This window comes from Adiantum capillus-veneris, chromosome 7 (assembly GCF_014529385.1).
Source record: "Adiantum capillus-veneris isolate H3 chromosome 7, ASM1452938v2, whole genome shotgun sequence".
Lineage (NCBI taxonomy): Eukaryota > Viridiplantae > Streptophyta > Polypodiopsida > Polypodiales > Pteridaceae > Adiantum > Adiantum capillus-veneris.
The window spans coordinates 55309670-55333821 of NC_140937.1; the positions used below are offsets into that span (position 1 = coordinate 55309670).

At 41.8% G+C, this 24152-nt stretch overlaps 1 protein-coding gene across 4 annotated transcripts in view; it reads left to right on the plus strand.

The window, feature by feature from the left end:
- The first annotated feature begins 10512 nt into the window (after positions 1-10512).
- LOC147453881 (C2H2 and C2HC zinc fingers superfamily protein) overlaps positions 10513-24152 on the plus strand; it is a 34285-nt gene continuing 20645 nt past the window's right edge. For 3 of the 4 annotated variants that reach the window (XM_086515949.1, XM_086515947.1, XM_086515948.1), the window contains exons 1-4: positions 10514-10652; positions 10722-10764; positions 10847-10888; positions 11098-11347. In XM_086515949.1, the coding sequence (XP_086372075.1) occupies positions 10645-10652; positions 10722-10764; positions 10847-10888; positions 11098-11347 (343 nt within the window). In that variant the 5' untranslated portion in view covers positions 10514-10644. Of the gene's footprint in view, positions 10653-10721; positions 10765-10846; positions 10889-11097; positions 11348-24152 lie in introns of all 4 variants that reach the window. The other variant, XM_086515946.1, reaches the window with a different exon arrangement.

The window sequence follows — 24152 nt, forward strand, 5'->3', positions numbered from 1 at the left end:
TTGTCTTGTGGTGCTTAACACCCTGGTAAGCTCAGATTTAAATTTTGATCTCTAAAAGTGCCCTTTAGACTTCATAGGCGTATAAAATCTAGCTTGTCAGAATGAAGTGAGTTTCACTCCACAGGTTTCTCACAACAATGGCAACTCACAGCAAGTTTCAAAATTGAATTTTCACACTTTTTGAGCAAATTATGGCCACTCCAAGCATTAACTTGCCTAGATGTGTCTTATGGTCTTTGCAAGCCCAAAAGTGATCCAAATTTGATGAAGTTTGGCCTATATGCTCCCTAAATGATGTAGATCAAAGGGTACACTTAGTTGTAACTTTTGACGGTCATAGGCAAAGGGGAAAACCAATGCCCAAAATTCTTCCCGAGGCAATTCCACCACCACCAACAACAATAATCGGTCCAAGGAGAAGGGAGTTTACAAAGGTAAAAACAAAATCTCTCATGAAGAGCTTGAAGCTTTTCGCAAGGACCATACATGTTTTATGTGTGGGGAGCAAGGACATGGCTATCTTTCTTGCCCCAAGAGAAATGCTCGCAATGAGACTCCCAAAGTGTTAGCAGCGGCTAACACAGGCTACACCGAATATGCATCAAGTGGGAGATATACTATGGTTGTGCATAATATTTCCAACTCACTTTGTATGGGTCTTGGGCTCACTTGGAGTTCCAAAGTTGTATATGCTAGCCTAAAGGGCTCTAGTTTAAACCCATAGTAGAAGGGATTGTGGTGAAAGCCTTTAAAAGGAAGCTTTTAGGCAAGGAGGCTTCATTCTTGAGTATCCACTCTTGAGGATCCACTTTTGAGAGCTCTCTCTCTTTCTTGAGTGTTAACTCTATGGCCTAGCCTTGAGCTTAATGTCTATGCTTGAGAGGCTAGTGATAACCATTGTAATTAGAGTAAGCTCTTCTTGAGTAATCTAATTCCTATTTTCTCATTAGTCTACTTCTTCTCTACATTTCATCTTGTCATGAAGTAGTATTACACTTTCATTATTCTAGATTTGAGAGATATATGTACTTCTTGCTAGTAACCACTCATATTCTTCCATAAGCATTCCATTTGTGAGATTTAGCATCACTAATTAGGTTGATTAAGTTGGGTCTTAATCTTGTAATTAGTGTGTGTGCCCTATTGTTTGCTTGTGTGTAGATAGGTTTTATGAAGCTCTAGCACCATTCGCCTCGTGTGTGTAGCTATTGATGAAGTGCCGTGATTGACATGTGGTAATTAGTGTGTTTTTATCATTAGTGTGCTTGGGGTTTCTAATCTATGGTAAGTCGGATTTCGGTGGACTTGATGTGTGTAGGAGATTGATTGTTTAGTGATCAGAGAGGTTCATAGTTAGTCTTGCCATGGCTTATCTCTACTTGCATTGGAGAGGTGATCTCTTGAATTCTCTATTCCTATTCATCTGATGCTCGTGCTTCCATGCCCTAGTCGGGTTGCCGATCCACGGATTTAATAATTTTGTGTGGGTTGCGATTAGGTCATGCTACAACGTCTCCCTACATAGAGCTTCCACCATCGAAGCTCCAAAAGAGGATGTTGTTTGTTGCAAAGGTGCACCTCTCTCCTATGCTTGGGGAAAGGTAAGGGAGCATGATGTCTTCATCTTGTTTGACCCTGGCTCTACTCACAACTTCATATAAATGGAGTTGGCCATCAAGTTGGGCATTCAAGCTTTCGAGATGGGACTCTCCTGTAATGGCCGGCATTGCTTTCAAGGGACATCGAGCCTCCGCTACTCCCTTGATTGAAAATTTGAGGCTTCATGTCCAAAGCTATGTCGACAAAGAAGAAATTTTCATCTCTCCTCTCCAACATGAGGATGCTATCCTAGGGGCATCATGGTTCAACCGCATGGCTGCCAACATGAAGTTCCCTGAAAGGAGAATCTACTCCATCTACAAGGGAAAGAACATGTATATAGATGCTAGTGAGTTTGGTCGTACTATACGACTTGTAAATACACCTGATTTTGATAAACCAATGAAAAGCTCAGTTTTTACATACATGATTTTTGTCAAAGAGCCCTAAAAGGTCCTAATGTTTCATCAAATGTAAATAGTAGGAATCAAGAAGAGTTAGATTTGTCTAATTTTCTAAAAGGATTCCAAGATGTGTTCATCGATGATATCCCTATGGACTTACCTCCAAAACGAGGGGATGATGGCCATCAAATTGAGCTCCTACCAAGCAGCTTCCCGCCTAACAAGCCTCCTTATCGAGTTTCTCAAGCTCAACAAGAGAAGATAACGAGGCAAATTGGTAGACAAAGGGATGGTGAGTCCTAGCTCCTCTCCCTTTTGTTCTCCAATCATTTTAGTGCAAAAGAAAGATGGTACATACTGTATGTGTGTGGACTTTCGAGCACTAAATCGTATCACTATCAAAAACAGATTTTGCGTGCCTCGGGTAGAAGATCTGTTTGATAAGCTACAAGGCTCTACCTACTTCAGTAGGATTGACCTTAAAAGTGGCTATCATCAAATAAGGATAGTGGATGAAGATATCTTAAAGACCGTGTTTCGTACAACGTTTGGCCTTTATGAATATCTAGTCATGTCTTTTGGCTTTACTAATGCACCAGCCACAATCAATCATCTAATGGAGAAAATCTTTAGACCATGTAATGGAAATGGCCTATTAACTTTGAGAGTAGCAGAAATTAGAGAAAGTACTTTTGTGAGCATAGCAGGTGAACTTAATTGATGGTAGCAACATAAACATAGCATTTAGTTAACTTGGCATGAACAATACTTTTGAGAGAGAGAGAGAGAGAGAGAGAGAGAGTTTGGAGAACATGACAACAGTTGAGGACTAGATTTATGTGGAGCCGGTCCCCCCTGCAATAGGCATTTGTATTATAGTTTCTCCCACCAAGAGAGACTTGGTACTATACACTCTTTGTGTTCCTTGTGACCTAAGCGATGCAATGTAGATGGAAAGCTTCATGCATCACGAACATAACATAAACTTTGTGGAAAGCATTAACTATCCCAAGCCTCATTCCCAAGACCTCAAACACCTTCGAGGGTAGGGAAGAGGAGGAAGAAACATTTCATAGGAGAAAGAATTAGTTCCTCACTTATCATCACTCTTCTTGCTAGCATACAGAATAGCATAGTAATGAAGATTAAGAAGATGGAAAGCTTAAGCATTGAAGCATGGCTCTTGGTTGGATTTGCATTCCATAGCCAAAAGTGTTGGTGTAGGCTCTCAACTTCTCTACTAGCTTGGAGAGGAGATGAAGCTCTTGCACTTTGCACTTCACACAATGAGAGTGTGTGTGTGAGTGTGTGTGGGAGAGTATACCCCTCAAGCAACCCCCTAACTTGCTTTGGTCGACCTCCCCTTGTAGCTCATCATTCAAGATCATTGGACCTCTTCAAGCCTAGCCAATCACATGCAAGGGCATACAGAATAGCATAGTAATGAAGATTAAGAAGATGGCAAGCTTAAGCATTGAAGCATGACTCTTGGTTGGATTTGCATTCCATAGCCAACAGTGTTGGTGTAGGCTCTCAACTTCTCTACTAGCTTGGAGAGGAGATGAAGCTCTTGCACTTTGCACTTCACACAATGAGAGTGTGTGTGTGAGTGTGTGTAGGAGAGTATACCCCTCAAGCAACCCCCTAACTTGCTTTGGTCGACCTCCCCTTGTAGCTCATCATTCAAGATCATTGGACCTCTTCAAGCCTAGCCAATCAAGGGCATATCAAGCAACAAGGGTAGCCTTGGAACAAGTGTCACCCTTTCCCCTTTGAGAGAGAGGACTTGATAAATGCTAAAACTGTAATGGGAATGGCCTATGAACTTTGAAAATAGTGGAATTAAGAGAATTAAGGTGAGCATTTTTGTGAGATCGTTTTGAGAACATAGAGGGTGAACGTAACTGATGATAGCAACACAAACATAGTACTTAATTAACTTGGCATGAACAATACTTTTGCAAGAGAGAGAGTATTAGAGAACATGACAATAGTTGAGGACTCGATTTACTTGGAGCCGGTCCCCCCTCCAAAAGGCGTTTGTATTATAGATTCTCCCTTCAAGACAAACTTTGTTACAATATAATCTTTGTGTTCCTTGTGACCTTGGTGATGCTATGAAGATGGAAAGCTTCATGCATCATGAGCTTAACATAAAATTTCCCAAGCCTCAGTCCCAAGGCCTCAAACACCTTCGAGGTGGAGAGAGCTAGCGGAGAATGAGGGTAGGGAAGAGAAAGAAGAAACATTCCATAGGAGAAAGAAATAGTTCCTCACTTATCATCACTCTTCTTGCTTGGCATAGCATAATAACATAGCAATGAAGATGAAAAAGATGGCAAGCTTAAGCATTGAAGCATGGCTCTTGGTTGGATTTGCATTCCATAGTCAAGAGTATTGGTGTAGGCTCTCCACTTCTCCACAAGCTTGGAGAAGGAGATGGAGCCTTGCATTTTGCACTCCACACAATGAGAAAATGTGTGTGTGTGTGTGTGTGGGAGAGTATACTCCCCCTCTCATGCTTGGTCCACACCTCTCTCTCTCTCTCTCTCTCTCTCTCTCTCTCTCTCTCTTATATTATTTTATTATTCATTTGGACATGTGTCCTCTTTGTCTGCTTTGAGAGAAAAAACTTAATTATTTATTTTTATGTATCTAAATTCTCATTGGACCCCTTTAAAACTTAACCAATAGCATTTAAGTACATCACGAGGGCCACGTGTGGAGGATCATTTGAACAAGTCTCTTTTATGCTTATTAAGTCATTTGGTTAAATTGAATACTTCAAGGACTTAGTCAATCAAGCAAAAAACTTAATTATTTATTTTTATGTATCTAAATTCTCATTGGACCCCTTTAAAACTTAACCAATAGCATTTAAGTACATCACGAGGGCCACGTGTGGAGGATCATTTGAACAAGTCTCTTTTATGCTTATTAAGTCATTTGGTTAAATTGAATACTTCAAGGACTTAGTCAATCAAGCAAGCATATGTCTTTTATGCTTCTTAAGTCATTTGTTTTGAATTGAATACTTCAAGCCTTAGTCAATTAAGCATGGACTTTCATGCCTCTTAAGAATTTATATTTGAATTTAAGATTTGCCTCTCAGAATTTCTCTTTGAATTTAACATTTAAAAAAACTTAGTCATTTAAACATAAAAATCACCTCAAACTTTGGGCAAGGTTCCCACGACCACTTTAAGTGTCTTAGCATCTCATGCTTGGGTATGATTCCCACCTCGAGGTTAGCCCTAGCTTGCGTAAGGTCAAAGGACTTTTTAACACTAACTTTTGGAGGTCTTTAATGAAGCTAACCCTAAGGTCTTTTAAGTTCCATTAGATGCATGTTGCTCTTTGATAGACTACCTCCATTTGGACCCCTTTTGAGATGTAACCATCTCTCCTCTTGGTCCCTTGCTGAGGTAAATCTAGAAGCACTTATTGCACATTGCTCTTTGGTAGACCGTCTCCTTTTGGACCCCTATTGAGATGCAATCATTTCGCCTTTCGGTCCCCTGTTGAGATAGGTCTAGAAGCACATATATATATACTAACTTTTGTTTCCCTTTTATCTTCCCATATTAAGTGATTAGTTTAATGTGAGAAAATCATTTGGTGAAGTTAGATATTGTATTTAATGACAAAAACAATTAATTAAATCTACTTAATTATCATCGGACCCCTTGGGAGGCCAACCAATAGACTTTGAACACTCCTTGAGGGTAACCTAGCTAGGGGTTTGACATGTGGCCCACTTGCCTCTTGACCAAGGGGTGCCCTTTGGGAGAGAGAGTGGTCAAGCAACCAACCCCCTACTTGCATGGCGCGCCACGATATGATTTGACTTTTGTGACACCTCAAGCCGCTCGAGCTTTGGCCCAGTTCTCACCACAAGCTCGGCCATTAAGCCCCTCAAGCTTGGGGTGGGTTCCCACCTCAAGTACAACCCTAGCATCTTAAGCATAACAAGCACCTCAAGAATCTCAACAATCATGCGCTTTAAGCATCTCAGTCATCAGGCACAACAAGCACCTCAAGCTTGGGCTTGGTTCCCACCTCAAGCACATCCCTAACTTACCTAAGGTCAAAGGACTTTTAACACTAACTATTGGAGGTTTCAATGAAGCTAACCTTAAGGTCTTTAAGCTCCATTGGTTAGCCTTGCTCTTTGACATACCATCTCTCATTTGGGCCCCTTTACCATTGGCCCCGTGTTGAGATAGATCTGTAAGCACATGTCTATATCCTAACCCTTGTTCCCGTTTATTCTCCCACATTAAATGATCAGTTTAATATGAGAAAATCATTGGGGTTGGTTAGATATTAGATTTTATAACAGAGTACACAAAATGGGAGCAGAAAAAGAAAAAGAAAAAGAAAAACAATTGCAATTGATGGAGAGGATGGTCAGATGAGGGTGATGATCAATAAGGTCAAGAGTATAGTGACCGGCATGCCAACCCACCTCTTTCTGGATTCGAAAAGTCCCTACCTACCACCTTTCACTTTACTTTTGTACCCAAGCATTGGATTGTATCAGTTTGGTCTCTCCCTGCAATGGCGCCCCTTGCAGTGAGCCTCTCATATCTACTTTCAACTTTCGTTTCAATTCTAGTTACCTTCTTACATCAAAAGACAACGAAAGCAAAGGCTAGCAGCTCCTCCCTTTCTCAGCTATATGATCATAATGTCAACGCCTTCCACTAGAAAGCAATAGCAGTTTGCTAAGGCGGCGGCTCTCTGACTGCTTCGTGGAGCAAGGCACGCTTGCTACGACAGTAATGAACACTATGGCAATTGCAACGGACAATATACACCCTATATAGCAACATTATGTGTGAATCCCACATTTGTGTCCCGACTTGTGGCATGGCCATTGCACATGTTTTCAAAGTTTTTACTCGTTTCTCATGGAACAAAAATTGCATTTTAAGATGCTACTTGGATATGGGGGGATGTCGTCACCCCATTTAGCTCTTTGTCTGGCCTTTATGACTTTGGTTGCTCTTTGCCATGGGAGCGTACATGCATGTATGCATGGGAAGATAGTCGGGACTGTACCAAAAGCTTGTGTCGTGTTTGAGAGTTCAAGGGTCCGTTTCCACCCAATCTGATCCTTAAGTAAGATATGTGCTCCCATGGTAATCCTTTTATACTTAGGGGCTGCTGATATTGCCGCTTCAACTCAGCAAGCATGTAGCATGATCACACTCATCATATAGTCTTAAATCCATGTAGATATAGGCAACTAGTCAAATCATATAACCATTAGTATATCTAGCGATAATATAATTACACTAACATATTGGTGAAGTGTTAAAATCAATGATCATATATCTCAATCAACTTGTTGTTATCAGCTCACTCTATCTCTATTTTGCTTGGGTAATTGACTCATAATCATTGTATCTCCTAACGCTATAACCAATAGTAAACTTTGTAGCTATCAATTGCCAAGGCAAGTCAATCATGAGTTTCAAATTGTTATAAATGGCTACACTTCTTCACACGTACTTGACCATCAAACCTTGTCACAATATTACCTTCTTCACTTTGTACAATTAACATATATAGGCGATGATGATTAGCTAGGCTTGGATTCGAAGACTTTGGTCGGGTTCCATCCTCTTTCAGGATCTAAATATCACGTTTTCTTAAAGCATTGAGTAGATTATAGTGGCCAAGGGTCCTCCCGTTTAGCTCCATATATGCAACACTCCAATCTAGCAAACACGAGCATTTTATAGTGACAATTACCATCTTCAAAGGGCTTGTTATTAACGAGGTGAAAAGTATACTCGAGGGGATAACAATATAAATTGTTCACCTCGTTTTGTTGGGGTCTTCAAGTATGTACACATTAATCCATGTCTTCCACTTTAGGCAAGCCTCTAAGATCCTAGGTATACTTCAAGGGTGGCATACACAATTAGGGTTTCACGGTGAGATGAATATTTGTAAATTTTGTGTTTTTCTTTCAATTGGCATAATTAAGCCCATGCTTGAAGTTAAGAAAAGCTTGCATCAGCAATTGTAGGAAACTTGTTTTTGTCTACTTTTATAATGTAATGATAGAACCACACACCTCAATAAGAAAAACCATCATTCAATAAATTTTGCAACACTAAACTAGATTGTCTCTAGTGTTTGCACCGATTTTTGCAAGACACACAATGTGAACATCAATCATGCACCTCACATACATTAACATTGTGCAACAAACAACTAGAGCAGACCAAGGTGCCCAAATCTTCATCAGGCACAAATAACCCATGAATTCTACTCCTAGGATTATCGTTTCAGTATAGCCTAAAAGTCTTATGCTACTTATACTAGCTACACCTATAAAGAAAATGCATTACTTTGGGAGATTCTCTCTCTCTCGATTCCCTCTACCCACATGTCCCCTTGGCCCTCTTTGGTCGTGCATCGCTCATCGCTCTCCCTCGCCCTGCTCCTTTGCGACCCCCTGCTTCTACCTCAACCTCTGCCCCCTCCCGCCTCTGTGTGCTTGAAGCTTGAGACCCAACTCCTCCCTCACTTGCTCCATTGTTGCCTGCTTTCATCCTCTCCGCTCTACCCTCCCCTAACCACCGTGCCTGCATGTCTCCCTGGTTTAGAGAGAGAGAGAGAGAGAGAGAGAGAGAGAGAGAGAGAGAGAGAGAGAGAGAGAGAGAGAGAGATGCTGCATGGGTGTTACCATATACATGTAGTAGTGATGTGTGTGAACACACTTAGGACTGCCATGGCATTTTTTCCCTCACTAGCAGGTTTTTTCCCATGTGCATTGTATATACACCCATCACTCTAGGGCTATCATATCTTTCCATTGCACACTAAGTAATACTACTCTTTGTTGTGTGCCTTGAGCTTCGTTCGTCTTCTCCAAGCTGTGCGCATTTCCTTACAACCCTAATTCTAACAATTGGTATCATAGCAGGTTGCATCCTCCCGGACTTAGTCACCAACACACACTTGCTGACTTTCTCAGATTTTAGTGAGCTTTGGCGTCAGCACGTCGACAAAAGCTTAAGGGGAGCTCATAGAGATTGGTCTACTTAGATTTTTCATTTGGGCTCAATTCTGCCTTCGTTTCCACTACAGGCAGTATTGCGCAAGCTATTTCATCATTTTGTGCAAAATTTATATTAGTGCCGTTTTTTGCATAAAGGTCCCTTACAGTCTTCTACGGTTTGTGCTATATAGCACATGTTGTTCCTGCTTTGTTTGTCCTCTTTTCAAACAGTTTTCACATTAGGTGCAGCCATTCGCCATGACTGATAACAACACAGATGTGCTCAAGATGTTTTCTGCCGAGGATAGATTGGATGGGGACAAATACCCTATGTGGGCTTACGTGATGCAACATGTACTTGTGTCAAAGGGCATTTAGAATATTGTGCAGGGCATTGATGTACGTTCTGGTTCTGTGGATACAAGGGATGTTGAGGATGCTGCAGGTTTTGGTGGCAGGATTGTTGCTGTTAGAACTATTTTGCCTACAACTGAGCAAGCTTGTTGGGATGTAAGAGATGCTAGTGTCAAGGGTATAAATGAGTGTCCACGAGTGGTTTTTATTTCATGATCGGTAGTTCATGCACATCATGGTTGAGCAAGAAGCAACCTACTGTGGCCACTTCCAGTTGTGAGGTTGAGTACATGGCGATCTTCACAACTACGATTGAGTGTGTATGACTTAGATGCCTTATGGTTGCGTGTTGGATAGGACACTCCCAACACTATCTCCAATGATAGTCAGAGCACATTGGCAATTGCGAGAAACCCAGTTTTTCATGCTCGCACAAAGCACATTGAGGTGCATTACCACTATGTTAGGGAGAGGCTCTCAATAGGAGAGATCAATCTTGGCTTATATGCCAACATAGGACAACTTTGTAGATCATTTCACAAAGGCATGTCTTGTGAGAAGTTCTAAGCTTTTCCCAAGCTTTGGGCTTACTCCCCTTTGTGGACTGATCATGTCCTTAGGGTATGGCACTTCCCTATACTCTATGTGCTAGCTCTCGTTCATTGCATCACTCCCAGGGGGGATTTGTTACCTTATACATGCGGTGGTGATGTGTGAACACACTTAGGACCACTGGGGCATTTTTTCCCTCACTAGGACGCCCATCACTCTAGGCTACCTTATCTTTCCATTGCACACTACTCTTTGTTGTGTGCCTTGAGCTTCCTTCGTCTTCTCCAAGCTGTGTGCGTTTCTCTACAACCCTAGTCCCAACAGTGGGCGCACGAGAGAGAGAGAGAGAGAGAGAGAGAGAGAGAGAGAGTCTTTGAGGGAATCTTCCCAACATTCGACTAAATTCATCTTGTTTCAAAATCGACCACCCAATATGTCGATAAAAAGGGGTTAGTAGTGTCAATTGCAATTCTAACCCCTTTTTACCCCGACTTGGTAAATTCCCTCAATCAATGCACATAGTGCTCTCTTGTTACATTTGGCTCACCAGGATTGTGATCGATCCCTGCGTCTCGCTTCCATAACATATACAGTTACAATAGGCTATAATTTGTTTAGCTCGTACTCACGTGAAGAGAAGAGCTCGCAGAACCTCAGATCGTTAAACCCTACTTTGCCGTGCGCGGGCTTCTGCATCTCCACTCTCCTCAGCACATCATGCCCAGGTACTACACCGGCCTGGTCCCACCATTTTCTGTCGTGTCTTCGCCTCGCTGATTGTCGTTTTCTTGCAGATATTATTGTGATTACTGCGACACTTACCTCACCCATGACTCGGTATGTTTCTCCATTTTGCATCTTCTTCACCCTCTAACGTTATTTGTATGGTCTGATCTTGTCTTTTTTTCTTCCCGTTTAGCCATCAGTAAGAAAGCAGCACAACGCAGGATACAAGCACAAGGTGCGTAAATATCAGCAATTTGTGTTTTTGTTCTCTCTCTCTCTCACACACACACACACACAGATTCTCACACTTCTTTCTAGCAACATATTTTGGGTGCGTCCATTTTCAGCTGGTTTTGTTGTGTGCCTTGTCAATTTTATCCATTTTTATGTTTTGTTCAAGACTGAATCCGAGCATTTACACTCTCTTAACCCATAAAATTGTAGGCAAATGTGCGCAGTTACTATCAACAATTTGAAGAGCAGCAAACACAAAGCCTGATTGATCAGAAGGTAAAGGAACATCTTGGGCAGGCTGGATATCAACAGGTGGGTGCAGCGTTCCACCAGCACTTAACCGCATTCCCAACTGGACCGTATAGACCCCCCGTTGCTGTCCCAGTCTTGCCTGTGCCAGGTTCTCTCCCTGGAGGAATACGTCCCCCCGTTCTACCTCGGCCACTTGTACCTGCTCCAGGTTTTCCCTCTTCTGCATCTACTTTTTTTTCTCTTGTCTTCACTATGTAGCTTGTTATGGCAACAATGTATTGCTTGAAATGAATTTTGTGAGGTTCTATGGGCTTTTCAATGACAAAATGTAATTTCTCCTGTTTGTTCATACAACGCCTCACTTTTTGGTTGGTGAAAGGATGTTTTGGAGAGCTCACCAAAACATTATGCATCCTCGTCTCTTTCTCAAAGCCAATATTATCATGTTTTTTTTCCGAGAGCCAATATTATCATGTTAGTTGACCTTATGTTGATTGTGGCATCAAATTAATACAAGCAGACGTGTTCTCTAGATGTTTTAGGACATTTGGAGTCTAGGTTGTCCTAAAAGTTATTTTTTACCGGTTCTTGCTGTTTTGACTATTGTGGATGGAGCATTAATTTTTTACCACATGTTTTATGTTGGTTCTCAACCTTTTTGGGTATTATTGCATTCAATTAGAAGCATGGCAGAAACGTATATGGCAGACATGATAGTCTTGGCAAATTAAATTTTAGATCGGTGTAATAAAAGATGACATCAGGAGATAACGAAAAGATGGAGAGCCATGCCTCTTGTGATTAAGGTGCTCTACTCAACTGCAATTCAAACTAATCTAGGATGTTATGTATATAACCTAACAGGCAATCACATGAGATGCAAACAGGGATACACTTGCCGTACTTGCCAATTAAAAGTCCTCAATAACATTTATGAATTGTGTGCGGGTTCGCTTAGGATGGTTGCAAAGAGGACGGGGGAGCGAAACATCGCAAATTCTCTTCAATTTTGAGTTCTACCTTGAATCTTTTGGATTATCAGTAGTGTCTATATGCCAATCGTTTTTGATGAATCAAAAGGTGGAATCTAGTGCGATGTGGATTGCACAAGAGGGGGAGCCATGTTAGTTTAGGCATCTCTTTGGATTCGTCTAGTCGGTCCCAATTTCTCCCAAGGACAGTGGTTAGTGAGTGGAAGCTGTTTTGTGGCTGTGCCCGGTCAATGTGAGAAAGTTTTCTCATGTCAGGATGTGCTTAGCCATGTGTAGCCTTGGGTTTTGGCTTGGTTCCATGGCCATTAGGCTCTTGCTATTCTTCCTGTTTGGACAAGCAGTGAAGTTGAGGTCACATATTGTCAAGTTTGGATCTTTGTACTTCTTTGGTTATTTTCAGCCTCTTCTTTGCAGGTTTATAGTAGTATTCATATCTAGTTTTTAGCTTACATTAGGACTTAAGAATTTGTTCCTTTAGAAGTTGTTGTGTGGAGTCTTGTTTTTAGGATTAAGTCTTTGAGATGTCTTATCTTTTTTACTTCAAAGTTGAGTATTTGTTTCAAGTTTTAGCCAAGTCAGCCGCTCCAACTTATTTTGTGTATGCCTTTCCTAAAAACATTTTTAAGTAAATAATGTTTTGTTTTATCTAGTTTTTTTAATAGCAAATAAAGTGATTAGTTTTTCTTGTGTCCCTTGCTTTTGTAGTTTTATGAGTGTTTTATCCCCTCTTATAATTTGTGAGTCTAGACTATTCTGCACTTATGAAGATGTATTTTTCGCTGTCTTGCCGGTATTTTTTCCCATGGCCCTACTGGCCACTGGTGCTTTTTCTTTGCCTATTCCCCATTTTTTCCCGTCGTGGGGGTTGGTGGACAGCTGGCCGACCTGGACAGTTGGGGGCGTATGTCTTTTTTGAAAAACTTTTTAAGTAAATAATGGTTTGTTTTATCTAGTTTGTTTTAGTAGCAAATAGAATGCTTAGTTTTTTTTTTTTTTTGGTTTTCTTGTGTCCCTTGCTTTTGTAGTTTTGTGAGTCTTTTATCCCCTTTTATAATTAGTGAGTCGAGACTATTCTGAACTTATGAAGGTGTATTTTTCACCGTCTTGTCTGTATTTTTCCCATGGCCCTACTGCCACTAGTGCTTTTTCTCTGCCTATTCCCCATTTTTACCAGTCGTGGGGTCGGTGGACAGCTGGCCGACTTGGACAATTGGGGGTATATATGTGAGGATAGGGGCATTAGGGGAGCATAGTGTGCACAAGCCCTTGGGAGTATAGGGCGCCTCTAAGCAGTAGCCTTAGGAGGTGCAATGGGCACATGCCTTAGGGTGCATTCAGCCCTAACGTTAACGGTTTTTCTCCCCCACTGTTAGGCAGTGGGCAACCTGATTCCTTTGGTGTGTTTTCCCCCTCAAGGCAGCCAACAGGTGGACGATCTCATGCAGAGGCAGAGCATCTTTGATGCAGGCCTAGGAGAGCAACTTCTTCTAGAGGGCAGCCATACGACAACAGCTTTGAGCCTTGTTTCCTCTCTCTCCAGATCCACCTTGTGCCGGGAGGAGATGCAGTTCAGTATAGTCCATGTGGAGACCATGTCAATGGTATGGTGTGCAGGAACAGTTGGCAGCAGTCGCAGTTGTGTGCACCTTGGGTCTAGCCATGAGGCATGTCTGATATATACCGGGACCACTCGTGGTCACTTGTATCAGCAATTTGTTATCAACATGAAGAGCCTTTCCCATATATCTCTCTCTCTCATTCAGATGTCCTGTCTCTTTCTACCTTAGTGATCTCTCTTCTCCACAGTTGTGCCTTGTTCATGTATGTGGCATTGCAGGTGATCTAGATCGGAGTTGAGATGTCCACTCGATCACGAGCGAGTTTTTGTCTTCATTGCATCTTCTGTTGCCACCTTTGACATGGTATCAGAGCCCTATGTGTAATGACCACCTCGGATACTCGGATTTTGTTGATCGGGTGTTGTTTTGGATTTGATTGAGAGAGAAGAAGCTTGCTGGCTTTTCTTGTTTTTCTCTAAGTATGTGGTAAATTTGGGGGTGTGGAGGCTATGGATCCTTGTCTACGACTTCCCCGTCTTTACCCTTGTTCTCAAGATTTTCTGAAAAAGAGACATGTGCACGAGGATCTCTTGATACACCATATTTTCTGTTCGTGCATTTTCCTACTCGATACGGTCTTAGTTGTTCTGGTTCAATCACATATCTTATCATTTCTAAGTCTCTTGAAAAGACATCTGTTTCTACTTCTTGTCTTCTTCGAGGAAATCGTGGTGGAATCTCTAGCACATGCTTGACATCATTTCTGGAACTCTTATCTCCAAATTGTGGTCCTCTTGACAGCATAACCACCTCTTTAGTTTAATGGATTAAGAACTACACTCCATTGAATAGCAGTTCTTGATGTTTGAGATCCCATTGATCCCATAGCTCGAGTCTCCCACTTATGTTCATAGCAAACCAGAATTACAAGCCTAGAGGTTATCCTCCTAGGACAGGCCAACCAATGGGAGCACCGCCAGCCGGAAGGTCCATGCTATAAATGTGGAGGTGATCATTGGATCAACGAACTAAAATCTTTGGATTCTGTGAGGGGTGTGGAAAGGATCACCTTCTTCAACACTGTGCTAAGAATCTTGACAACCTCGGAAAAGCGACCCTCAATGTCATTGGATTTTACCGTGCTCGAGCGGATTTGAGTCAAAGCCGACAATTTCGGTAAAAGTGGTGACTAGAGCTCAAGCTTAGAAAGCAACCAAAAATCAGCCAGTGGCGGATGAGTTGAAGCTTCTAGAACAAACCAAATTTGAAAGCAGATCCATTAGGACTCAACGGAAATCGTGGAAGCAAAACATGACAAAATGAAAGCAATAAGGCTAAAGGAAAAGACGGCCCAAGAAACTGAACTAAACCAAACAAAAGAACAACTCAGACGTGAACAAGAGAACAAAGAAAACGTCAGGGAATTGGAAAAGTCAAAAACTGCATCAGGCGGATCAGTCTTGGTTGAAAAGGTGAACGAGCATTTAGATGCTATGTTGCAAGCCTATGAGGGCAAGGCTAAAGAACAACCAAACCTTGGAACAAAGATTGCTAACCTATCCGCATTCTGAAATAGAAACCTAATGAATGGAGATTTGCAAAAAGCTCATAGAGACCGCTCAAGCTCTAATACAGCCAGAAACCTTGAAACCCCCTGAGGAAGTAGTGCATGTGTCGGAAAAGGTAAACACAAGCACACTCGAGGAATACAACATGGGCGAACAAATCAAAATTCTTGGATTGTGTGACAGTTGTGGATGGGATCACTTACTCAAACACTCCGCTAAGAATCTAGAGAATATGAGTAAACTAACATCGTGGAAAAGAAAGGACCCTTGGATACGAGGGTTGTTGGGAGTACAACGGATGTGGCTAAGTTGCTTGAGATGCTACCAATTCTTAAAATGGACGAGCCTTGGTCACAATCACTATGGGAGACGATCAGAAACAGAAAAGACGGAAGTGCCACGTTGATGTCATCACCAATCCTTGAGGTCAACATGGATCATGAGATCTATCCTGGGGATATACAGTCGTTTTACGGGGATGAAGGGACGGAACTATCAATTGAGAGTAAACGAGCGACCATACGAACCTTACCATCCTTTGTAGGGGAACATGAGACAAAATCTGAAGTGAGAATTGCATCATCCCAATGGAATCCTATTCTACAGATCGCGGACACAAAGAGTCTACATGACTTGATATCTTCTCCTATAAGATGCACCATTAATCTTGTCGAACTTCTGAAAATCAGACCACATTTGTGGGGACAAATGAGCAGAAACCTGAAAAAAATGGGGATGAAAATCCATCCGAAAGATAAACTTGTAGGTGAAATCATGGAAACCTTTCAACTAGAGCAACCCAAACCAGAGCCCATCTGTCTGCGGGTGGAATGATGATGAGAATTGCAACCGCGTGGCAATGTTCTCCCAAATTGCTCTTCAAAATTGTGAGGATTAGTGATGCTAATTCTATAATTAAGACTTAAACTTCATACTTAAGATCAAACTGAGACTCAAGAGACTGAATGTGTGTTTGATTGATTGAATGAATGCTTGAAAATTGAGTACAATAGGCTCCTTATATAGGAGACGAAGAGACACAAATGAAAAGACATGTCTCATGGTGAAGAGACGTGACTTAAGACGTAAGACACATCCTTTCGGCGAAGAGCTGCAACCTTTGGACGAAGAGTCGCAGTCGTAGAGCGAAGGGGTGTGATCAGTCGTCGAAGGAGTGTGGCTTTTGGCGAAGATGCACGTCTTTTGGGCGAAGGGTCGTGACCATCCAAGCGTATGGGTCCTTCTTGGCATGGTACTTTGCGTATTTGTAACTAGGAGTAGATGTAATACTGTAACATAGTCACAATCAGTAGGTTAAGTCGAGTTTTACCTGGACTTCCACCTGAGGGAAAAAAAATCATTTTCCTTTCGGAACAAGTTCGTGTTAAGACTATGAATATTTGACGGAGACTTTGCCTACATCTATCAATTGGATCGGGAAACCTACGGACATTATTGGTGAGATAATTGAACCTCGTGACATTCTCTCCTATTTAGAATGAGAACCTCGGTTAAAGAAATGACTTTTGATGTTGATAGAACTTCTCAAAAGCATTAAATCTCCCAAAATCTTCAATCTTTGAGTTATCTGAAACCTTTGTCTTGAACCTTTGCTTCTTGTGAAACCTTTTTGCAAGACTAAAGCCCATGCCATTGCATTATTGAAAGACTTTTTAGAGGAATTTTGCATAATCAGGTTGACTGCAACAAGAGATTGATCTTCAAAAGCCTTTATATGATACAAGATTTCTGGTTTAAGATCTTCCAATAATTGTGAAATATTTGGTGAAGACGAAATCTTCTCAAGGCATTCTTTAGAGAGAGTAACTTCATCTTTACGAATCATTGGAGAGGATTTTGGCTTGAAATTGTAATCATCTTCCAATAACAAATCCCAAAATTCTTCAAAAACTGTCACTTCATGACTTGCAATTGGCATATCATCATCCAATACTTCAGACTCAGAATCTGCAACTATGTCCTTATCTTTGTCTGGTAACGAAGTATCAGTTGGAAAAACTTCTTCATCAATAATAATTTTTGAATTTACATCGGAGATCATACTCGCTTCATAATCCACTGTATCATGTTGTTTGATTTGTATACGTGAGGCTTGAATCACTCGTACCGCATGATAAAGCCCGTGTAAAATCAATTCATGTCCATCTTTGAATAAATTGATAGTATGTCGTCGAAAGCTAATTGTTCGATCATATCGAAATAACCAATGCTGACCAAGAATCATGTCGTAGTAAGATAAAGGCATAACTTCGACATCCAGTTGATCTGCATAAGTTTGAATCTCGAAGTGCAATTGTTGAACTGTCTCATCACAAGTGAAAATTGTTCCGTCTACTAATTCCAAGTGAGATGTCTTTTGAGTTGGTAAACTAAGCTGTTGAACGATCTGAGAACTGACGAAATTATTCGAGCATCCGCTATCCACCAAAACATTGATAGATCAACCATTGAGAGTTCCAAGAAGGCTCAAAACTTGCTTTGAAAGAGGCTCCAAAATTGATGAACCACATTGAGCATGCTTCATAAGAATAGTCATATCCGTTGAGACATGAATTGTGTTGACCACAGATTTTCCTTTATCTTGAGCAGAAGTTGGTTGTTCAACATTCGATGATGTGTCTGTGTTGGAATTTCTTTTCTAATTAGATCGATTTGGTCTCTTTGGACATTGATACCATCTATGGTCACCACCGCAAATTGTATATAAACCTTTCTTCTTTGAAGTCGAAGATGCATTTGACGAAGAGCCTTGGTGAGTATTAGAATGCCGATCTTGAGAAAAATCACGTCCTTTAACACGATCAAGTGGAGCAACATTTGAGGAAGCTTTACTTTGAGACTGTCGATCTTGAGAGTAGAACCTTGAAGTTGAATAAGGCGCTTTGGCTTGCTATCTGAACTGAGATTGTTGCTGTGACTTCTGCTATAGCTTTCACTGCAATTGCGCTGTGAAAAGCGAGCGCTGCTTAAAGTTCTATCACCAGGGAGAAAATTCCGTGTAGGGCGTTGATTATCGCCATGACGCTCCACATAGGCAATTGCAGTATCCAAGGTGGTAGGGTTGTATTTGTGCACATCGTCCTTCAGGTTGGATTCGAGTCTGTCGATAAAGCTGTGAAGTTTATCAGAGGGGCTGAGATACTCTATTTCCAGAGTTTATCTCTGAAACTCTGTGATATACGCGGCCAAGGAACCTGTTTGGCTCAGGCGGCGAAGAGAGGACTGGGCATGAAAATCCTCATTGGCAGGTTCGAATGCCTTGCGAATAGCACGCTGGAATTTATCCCAAGAAGGTGTGCGTTTACCATAAGCAACCCATCATTGCCACCAAAGAAATGTCGTGTCCTTTAGCAGGGAACTAACAAGTGCAACTGTTTTACTCTCAATCAAATCTGTGTTTGATAAGTAAACCTCCATTTTGAACGGCCATTGGTCCAGCACGCGCTTGTCGCAACGACCATTATACGGTTTCGGCAGTTTAACATCAAGCTTCTTCTTCTATGCAACATTAAAAGTGTTATAAAGCAATTGAAGTTCGTGATTGTCTACCTCATCAGTTAGATCTGGTTTGTTTGGTTGGTCCACTGAAGCTTCGGAAGAAGGTGGTGGAGAAGCAACATTAGTCGTCTGAGAAGTCGTTTGACGATTTGATGTCTATATCTACCAAGCCGCACACTCCAAGGACTTGGCAAGCTTTCAAGAAATTTTTATCCCCGAAGTCATATGGCATCTTCCTTCGGAGTGCTTAGTGCAACTTCTGGCAGAGTGGGGTATTCTGAAATGCTTGCCATAGAAACCCTAGCAGATTATAACTTGAAATTTCTTGACATCTCTCAATAGATGTCTCTTCACGAGCAGATGACCTTGGAGGTCCAGTGTGATTGCTATTTTTGGACTACCATCGCCGCCAAAGAAACACTCTCTGTCCAAGAGTTGATGGACAATGCTGTGCTCGGCTACAACCTTATGGAATGAACCTTACCCCTAATTTTTAGTGCAGGTTTCAGGATGGAAAGTCAGTCGACTTTTCGAGCTCGATTGATGTCGAGATTGCTTTTTAAGTTTGAAATCTGTTTGAGAACTTGTTTGGTGATCCTATTTGGAATTTGTTTGAATTTTGAAATGGATGGTATCTGTTTTGAACCTGTTTTGGTGCCGATTTGAAATGTTTGACTCTGGATTTAATACTGGTTTCATTGATTGGTGATTTTTACTCTCGGTGGAGTAGTGACAAATGATGTTTGAAAATGCTTGCTCATTCATAGTCATGGCCCGGACCCTTGTGGTTATTTGCGGGGGAAGTATTGAATGATTGAAAAGTGTTGTTTTTACTCATGGCCCGGACCCTTGTGGTTATTTACGGGGGGAGTATTAAGAAGTTTGAGCAGTGGTTACTCTTAGCACCTCCAAACGACGTAGACTCTGGTCTTGGGGGCGTTTGGTTGTAAAAGGCCTCTATCTCATGGCTCGAACCTTTTTAGGTTATTTGAGGGAAGAGTGATAAGGGAGTCGTTGAACAACTCATGGCCCGCACCTGGATGGTTATTTGCGGGGGGAGTTTTTATTGGCGGCTTTATGTTTCTATGTCTTGTAACATGCATATGTGAGCATTTATGTTGCATGGTGGTGTGCCTACTATTGAATATTCCTAATTGGATGAGATTGCTTGGGTATGTAATTTTAGTGCATCAAGACACCCGTGGAAGATCAGTACGGTCTAGGTGTGATGGCTAATTTTACTACGCCAGCATATCAAGAGTTCCGAACTGGACGAAAGAAGAAGCCAACTAACTCTTTGATCAAAGGAGTAGAAAGGAGAAGCCAACTCCTTAACAAAAAAAATAGCAAACTGATTGTCCCTCGAAAGAACGACCCTCGAAAATTTTTGAGCTAACTTGAGTTGTTTTGCAGAAATGCTGTAATCGCGGACGATTACTTTCTTTCAAGAAGGGGGGATGTCACAAATTGCTGATGTGTCGAGCCTTGAAGCATGGAGCCAACTGGCAGATCACGGCCGAAGGGGCTAAACCCTAAGAAGAACAAGCAACAACAGAAGAAGAAGTCCTACCAACTTATGGGACCCCGTTCGATGGGGCCCAAGTGACACAAAGGAATTAAAAAGCAGGACCCACACACATACCAAGAATTACGCAAAAGATGATGACGTGGCAGTTGTACGGACGCTTCAGATTTTCTTCTGACATGATGACATGGTACTGTATGGATTTTTGCATTTTGCGTTGATTGTTGACGTGGCAGTTGTACGGAATTCCGTGATTTACGCTGATAGCTTTTTGGCTTTGCTTTTGGATCGGAAGCTTTTGAGTTTGAAGGCTTTTCATGTAAATTGCTTTTGGGGCCTAGGGCCTTTAAATATGAGGCCATGGGCTCATTCTCTGGCATGCTTCCTGGAGAAGGTGCAGAGTCTGGAGTACCGGCTTGTATTGTGTTAATGCAATATAAAGAAATACCGAAAGGGGCGCCAAGGTTTGGGACCAATCCTCTTTGGGGTGGAATTCCGCCACTCCGTATCGCGTGTCGTCTCTCTCTCTCTCTCTCTCTCTCTCTCTCTCTCAGGTAAGTTGTTATTGACGTGCCAAAAGTTTACTCAGTGTGTTCTTTTCTATTGGCACGTGGTGCCCGCCTTGTGACAGAGAAGATAGTGGGTTTCCAGGTAGCGTGAAAGGGAGCCAACCCAGCAAAGAAGTCCTTTGCGAAAGCGACTCCTGAAGCGTCCCAGGGGTCAGAAAGAGCAGGAAAGCTAAGGACTCAGCCGAGACATATGGAGCACAAGCTAGAAACAGAAAAGGAAGCCTTTGTGCGCAAGTCATTCAAAGAGAGGAAGGTTATGATGGTTGAGAACAAATGCTTCATATGCGAGTAGCTTGGTCATTTTGCTACAAAATGTCCACAGAGAAAGAGGCCAGATGACCCAGAGGACAAAAAGGACAAGAAAGGGAAGAAGCCAAACCCACGACAGGTTTAGTGCCAGACATTGGGGTGATAAGCCAAGCTCAGATGCTAAAAAATTATGCAGAGCGTGGGGTAAAGTTAGGGATGAGACAACACTTATTTTCTTTGATCCAGGTGCTAAAGCAAACTTTATCTCACCAAAGTTGGCTGTCAAATTGAGCATCAAAGCTGAAGAGATGGGGCACACAACAGAGGCAGGTTTGGCATGTCCTGCTCACTCAGTGTGTGTTACTCCTATCATTGGAAAGCTGTGACTACATATTCAGTCGTATGTGGACACAAAGGAATTTTATATCATGCCAGTGGAAGGGTGCGATGTGTTGTTGGGAATCCCATGGATGTTTTGTGTACAGGAAGTGTTGGATGTCTTTAACAAAAAGGTCTAGGGGCAAAACTCACATCTTGGATGTAAAGCTTAAAGGGGAATCTGTCCTTATTGTATCTGCTTTGGGCCTCGGGAATCACTTCTGTAATCAAGAATCATTTTTTTGCGTACTTGGTTTTTGCACCTGATGTTTTAGATAATTGTCCTTATTGTATCTGCTTCCGCAATCACTTCTGTAATTAAGAATCATTTTTTTGCGTACTTGGTTTTTGCACGTGATGTTTTAGATAATTGTCAGTGTTAGATAAAGAAAGGTTAGCATTTTCGCGAGACTTTAGTGATTGTTTTTTTGATTCATTATCGTCTCGGTTGCCGCTAGAGAGGCCTAAGGATCATGCGATAGATTTGGTGCCAGGTTTGCCATCTAGTATAGCTAGGTTTGTATATGCTCAAAAGTCACTAAAAATTGGCTCTAGACCTCTTTTGAAAATGGTCGTGACCATTTTCAAATGCGCTAGAAATTGACATTTGAGCATATAGATCCAACGCTCATGCTCTAGGGATCCCAAAATTACTTTTAAAAAAAAAGCGGTCAAGTTTTACTCTTACTACTGCCATGTGTCCATTTGACTCCCTTTGGTTTAATTTTCTAGTACCCATCAACTTATAAAGTGTAGGGAGGGGCCTAAATGACTTTGAACTGAGCCTAGACACCCTTCTATTGCTCGGATTTGAGTGCTGATTGGCCCGACCATCTCGTGGCGACCTACCCTTCCTGACTGCAGATGAAACTCTCGGTCGTCGACCGTTTGACACTAGCCACACAATGTCCGGCCATTGTGTGGCTAGTGGTTGCCACAGCCTTGTGACATTTAGAGTGAAAAGTATCCGATCCTAAGAGCACTTGGTCTCCAAAAGCTGCCAGCGCGTGAAATGCTGAAATCTGTACAGCTGCCACAACACCTGCTGTCAACGTAAAACGTGGACTACCGTAGTGGGTCCTGCTCTATTTTGGGAACTTGGGTTTCATCGAAAGTTGAACTTTTAAATGGCTTGGGCCACTCGACGAGGTTCTGTAAGTTGGTGAGAACTGCTTCATCTTCTGCTGTATCTAGGGTTTAGGCCCCTTGGTTGAGATATGCAGGTTGGCTCAGGTCTTCAATGGCTTGACACGTTAGTAGTTTGTGATATCCTCCCTTTTTGAAAGAAGAGTAATCGTTCGCGATTACAATATATGTGTAAAACAACTCAATTTAGTTTAAAAATATCTGAGGGTGATTTCGAGGGTCAATCAATTTTCTCGTTGCCTATCATAGGTCTCGATATTCTGGCGTAGCAAAATTAGCCATTACACCAAGACTACGCTCATTTGTATTATGTAACGTGTCTCGATGCACTAAAATTACATACCCAAGCAATCTTATCCAATTAGGAATATTTAGTGGTTGACACATCACAATGCAGCACATATGCTCACATATGCATGTTACAAGACACAACGAACAGCGCTACTGAGCACTTTGTGCGGCAAGAAGCTACTCAACAACTACCTCGTCACTTGCGCAAATAACCTAAAAAGGTCCGAGCCATGAGCTGAGAGGTGATACAACCAAACGCTCCCTAGACTGTAGCCTGTGTCGCGTGGAGGTTTCCTGCATATAACTAATTGTTCCTCAAACATCCAGTGTGTGTCGTTCAAAGGTTTTGGAGCATACAACGAGACGTTCCTCAGACACCCGGATTGCGTCGTTTGGAGGTTCAGACATTATCAAACAACTCTTGAATACTCCGTACGGGAGTAAATTAGAAATCATTAAAACCAGTATTAAAACCAGAGTCAAACAATTCTCAAATCGGCACCAAGACAGGTTTAGAACATATACCATCCATTTCAAACAAACTTCAAAGAGTACTTTCTCGAACAAAGTTGAAAAAGTATCTAAATTGGAACAGACTTGGACACTCCAAGTCAAAAATCAATCGCGACAGCACCAAATAACCACTTCAAAACAATTCACAGATCACAATAGATTTGCACTGGCCCGACGGAGTTCCGTGCCTAGAGATATTGGCCCCAAAGACTGGCGCCCCTTTCGGTATTTCTTTTTATATTAATCAATTCAAAGTACAAGAGAGTGGCTAGGGTTTCACTCTCAGACTCTGCGTCCAGATGCTCTGAGAAGTGAGGCCCTCACCACTAATTTAAAGGTTACAAGGGATGCCTAAAAGCAGAGCCCCAAAAGCTTTTAAAAATAAAAAGCATCAGTTCTCTCTCTCTCTCTCTCTCTCTTAGAGTCTCTTAAAAAAAAAAAAAAGCAAGTTCTCTCTCTTTCTCATGGCGTAGAGAAAAAGCAAGATTCGCGTCGCTCGTCATTATTATTATTATTATTATTATTTTAATAGCCTCCGCGATTTTCGGAAATTAGGGTTTTTCGCAAAAATTAGGGTTTGCATGAATTTTAGGGTTTCTGGCATAAATTAGGGTTTCTGATGTCTGCCACGTCATCACTTTGTGACATACCCCCCTCTTGAAAGCATTGTAATCGACCGCGATTACGCTTGCAAAATCGACAAA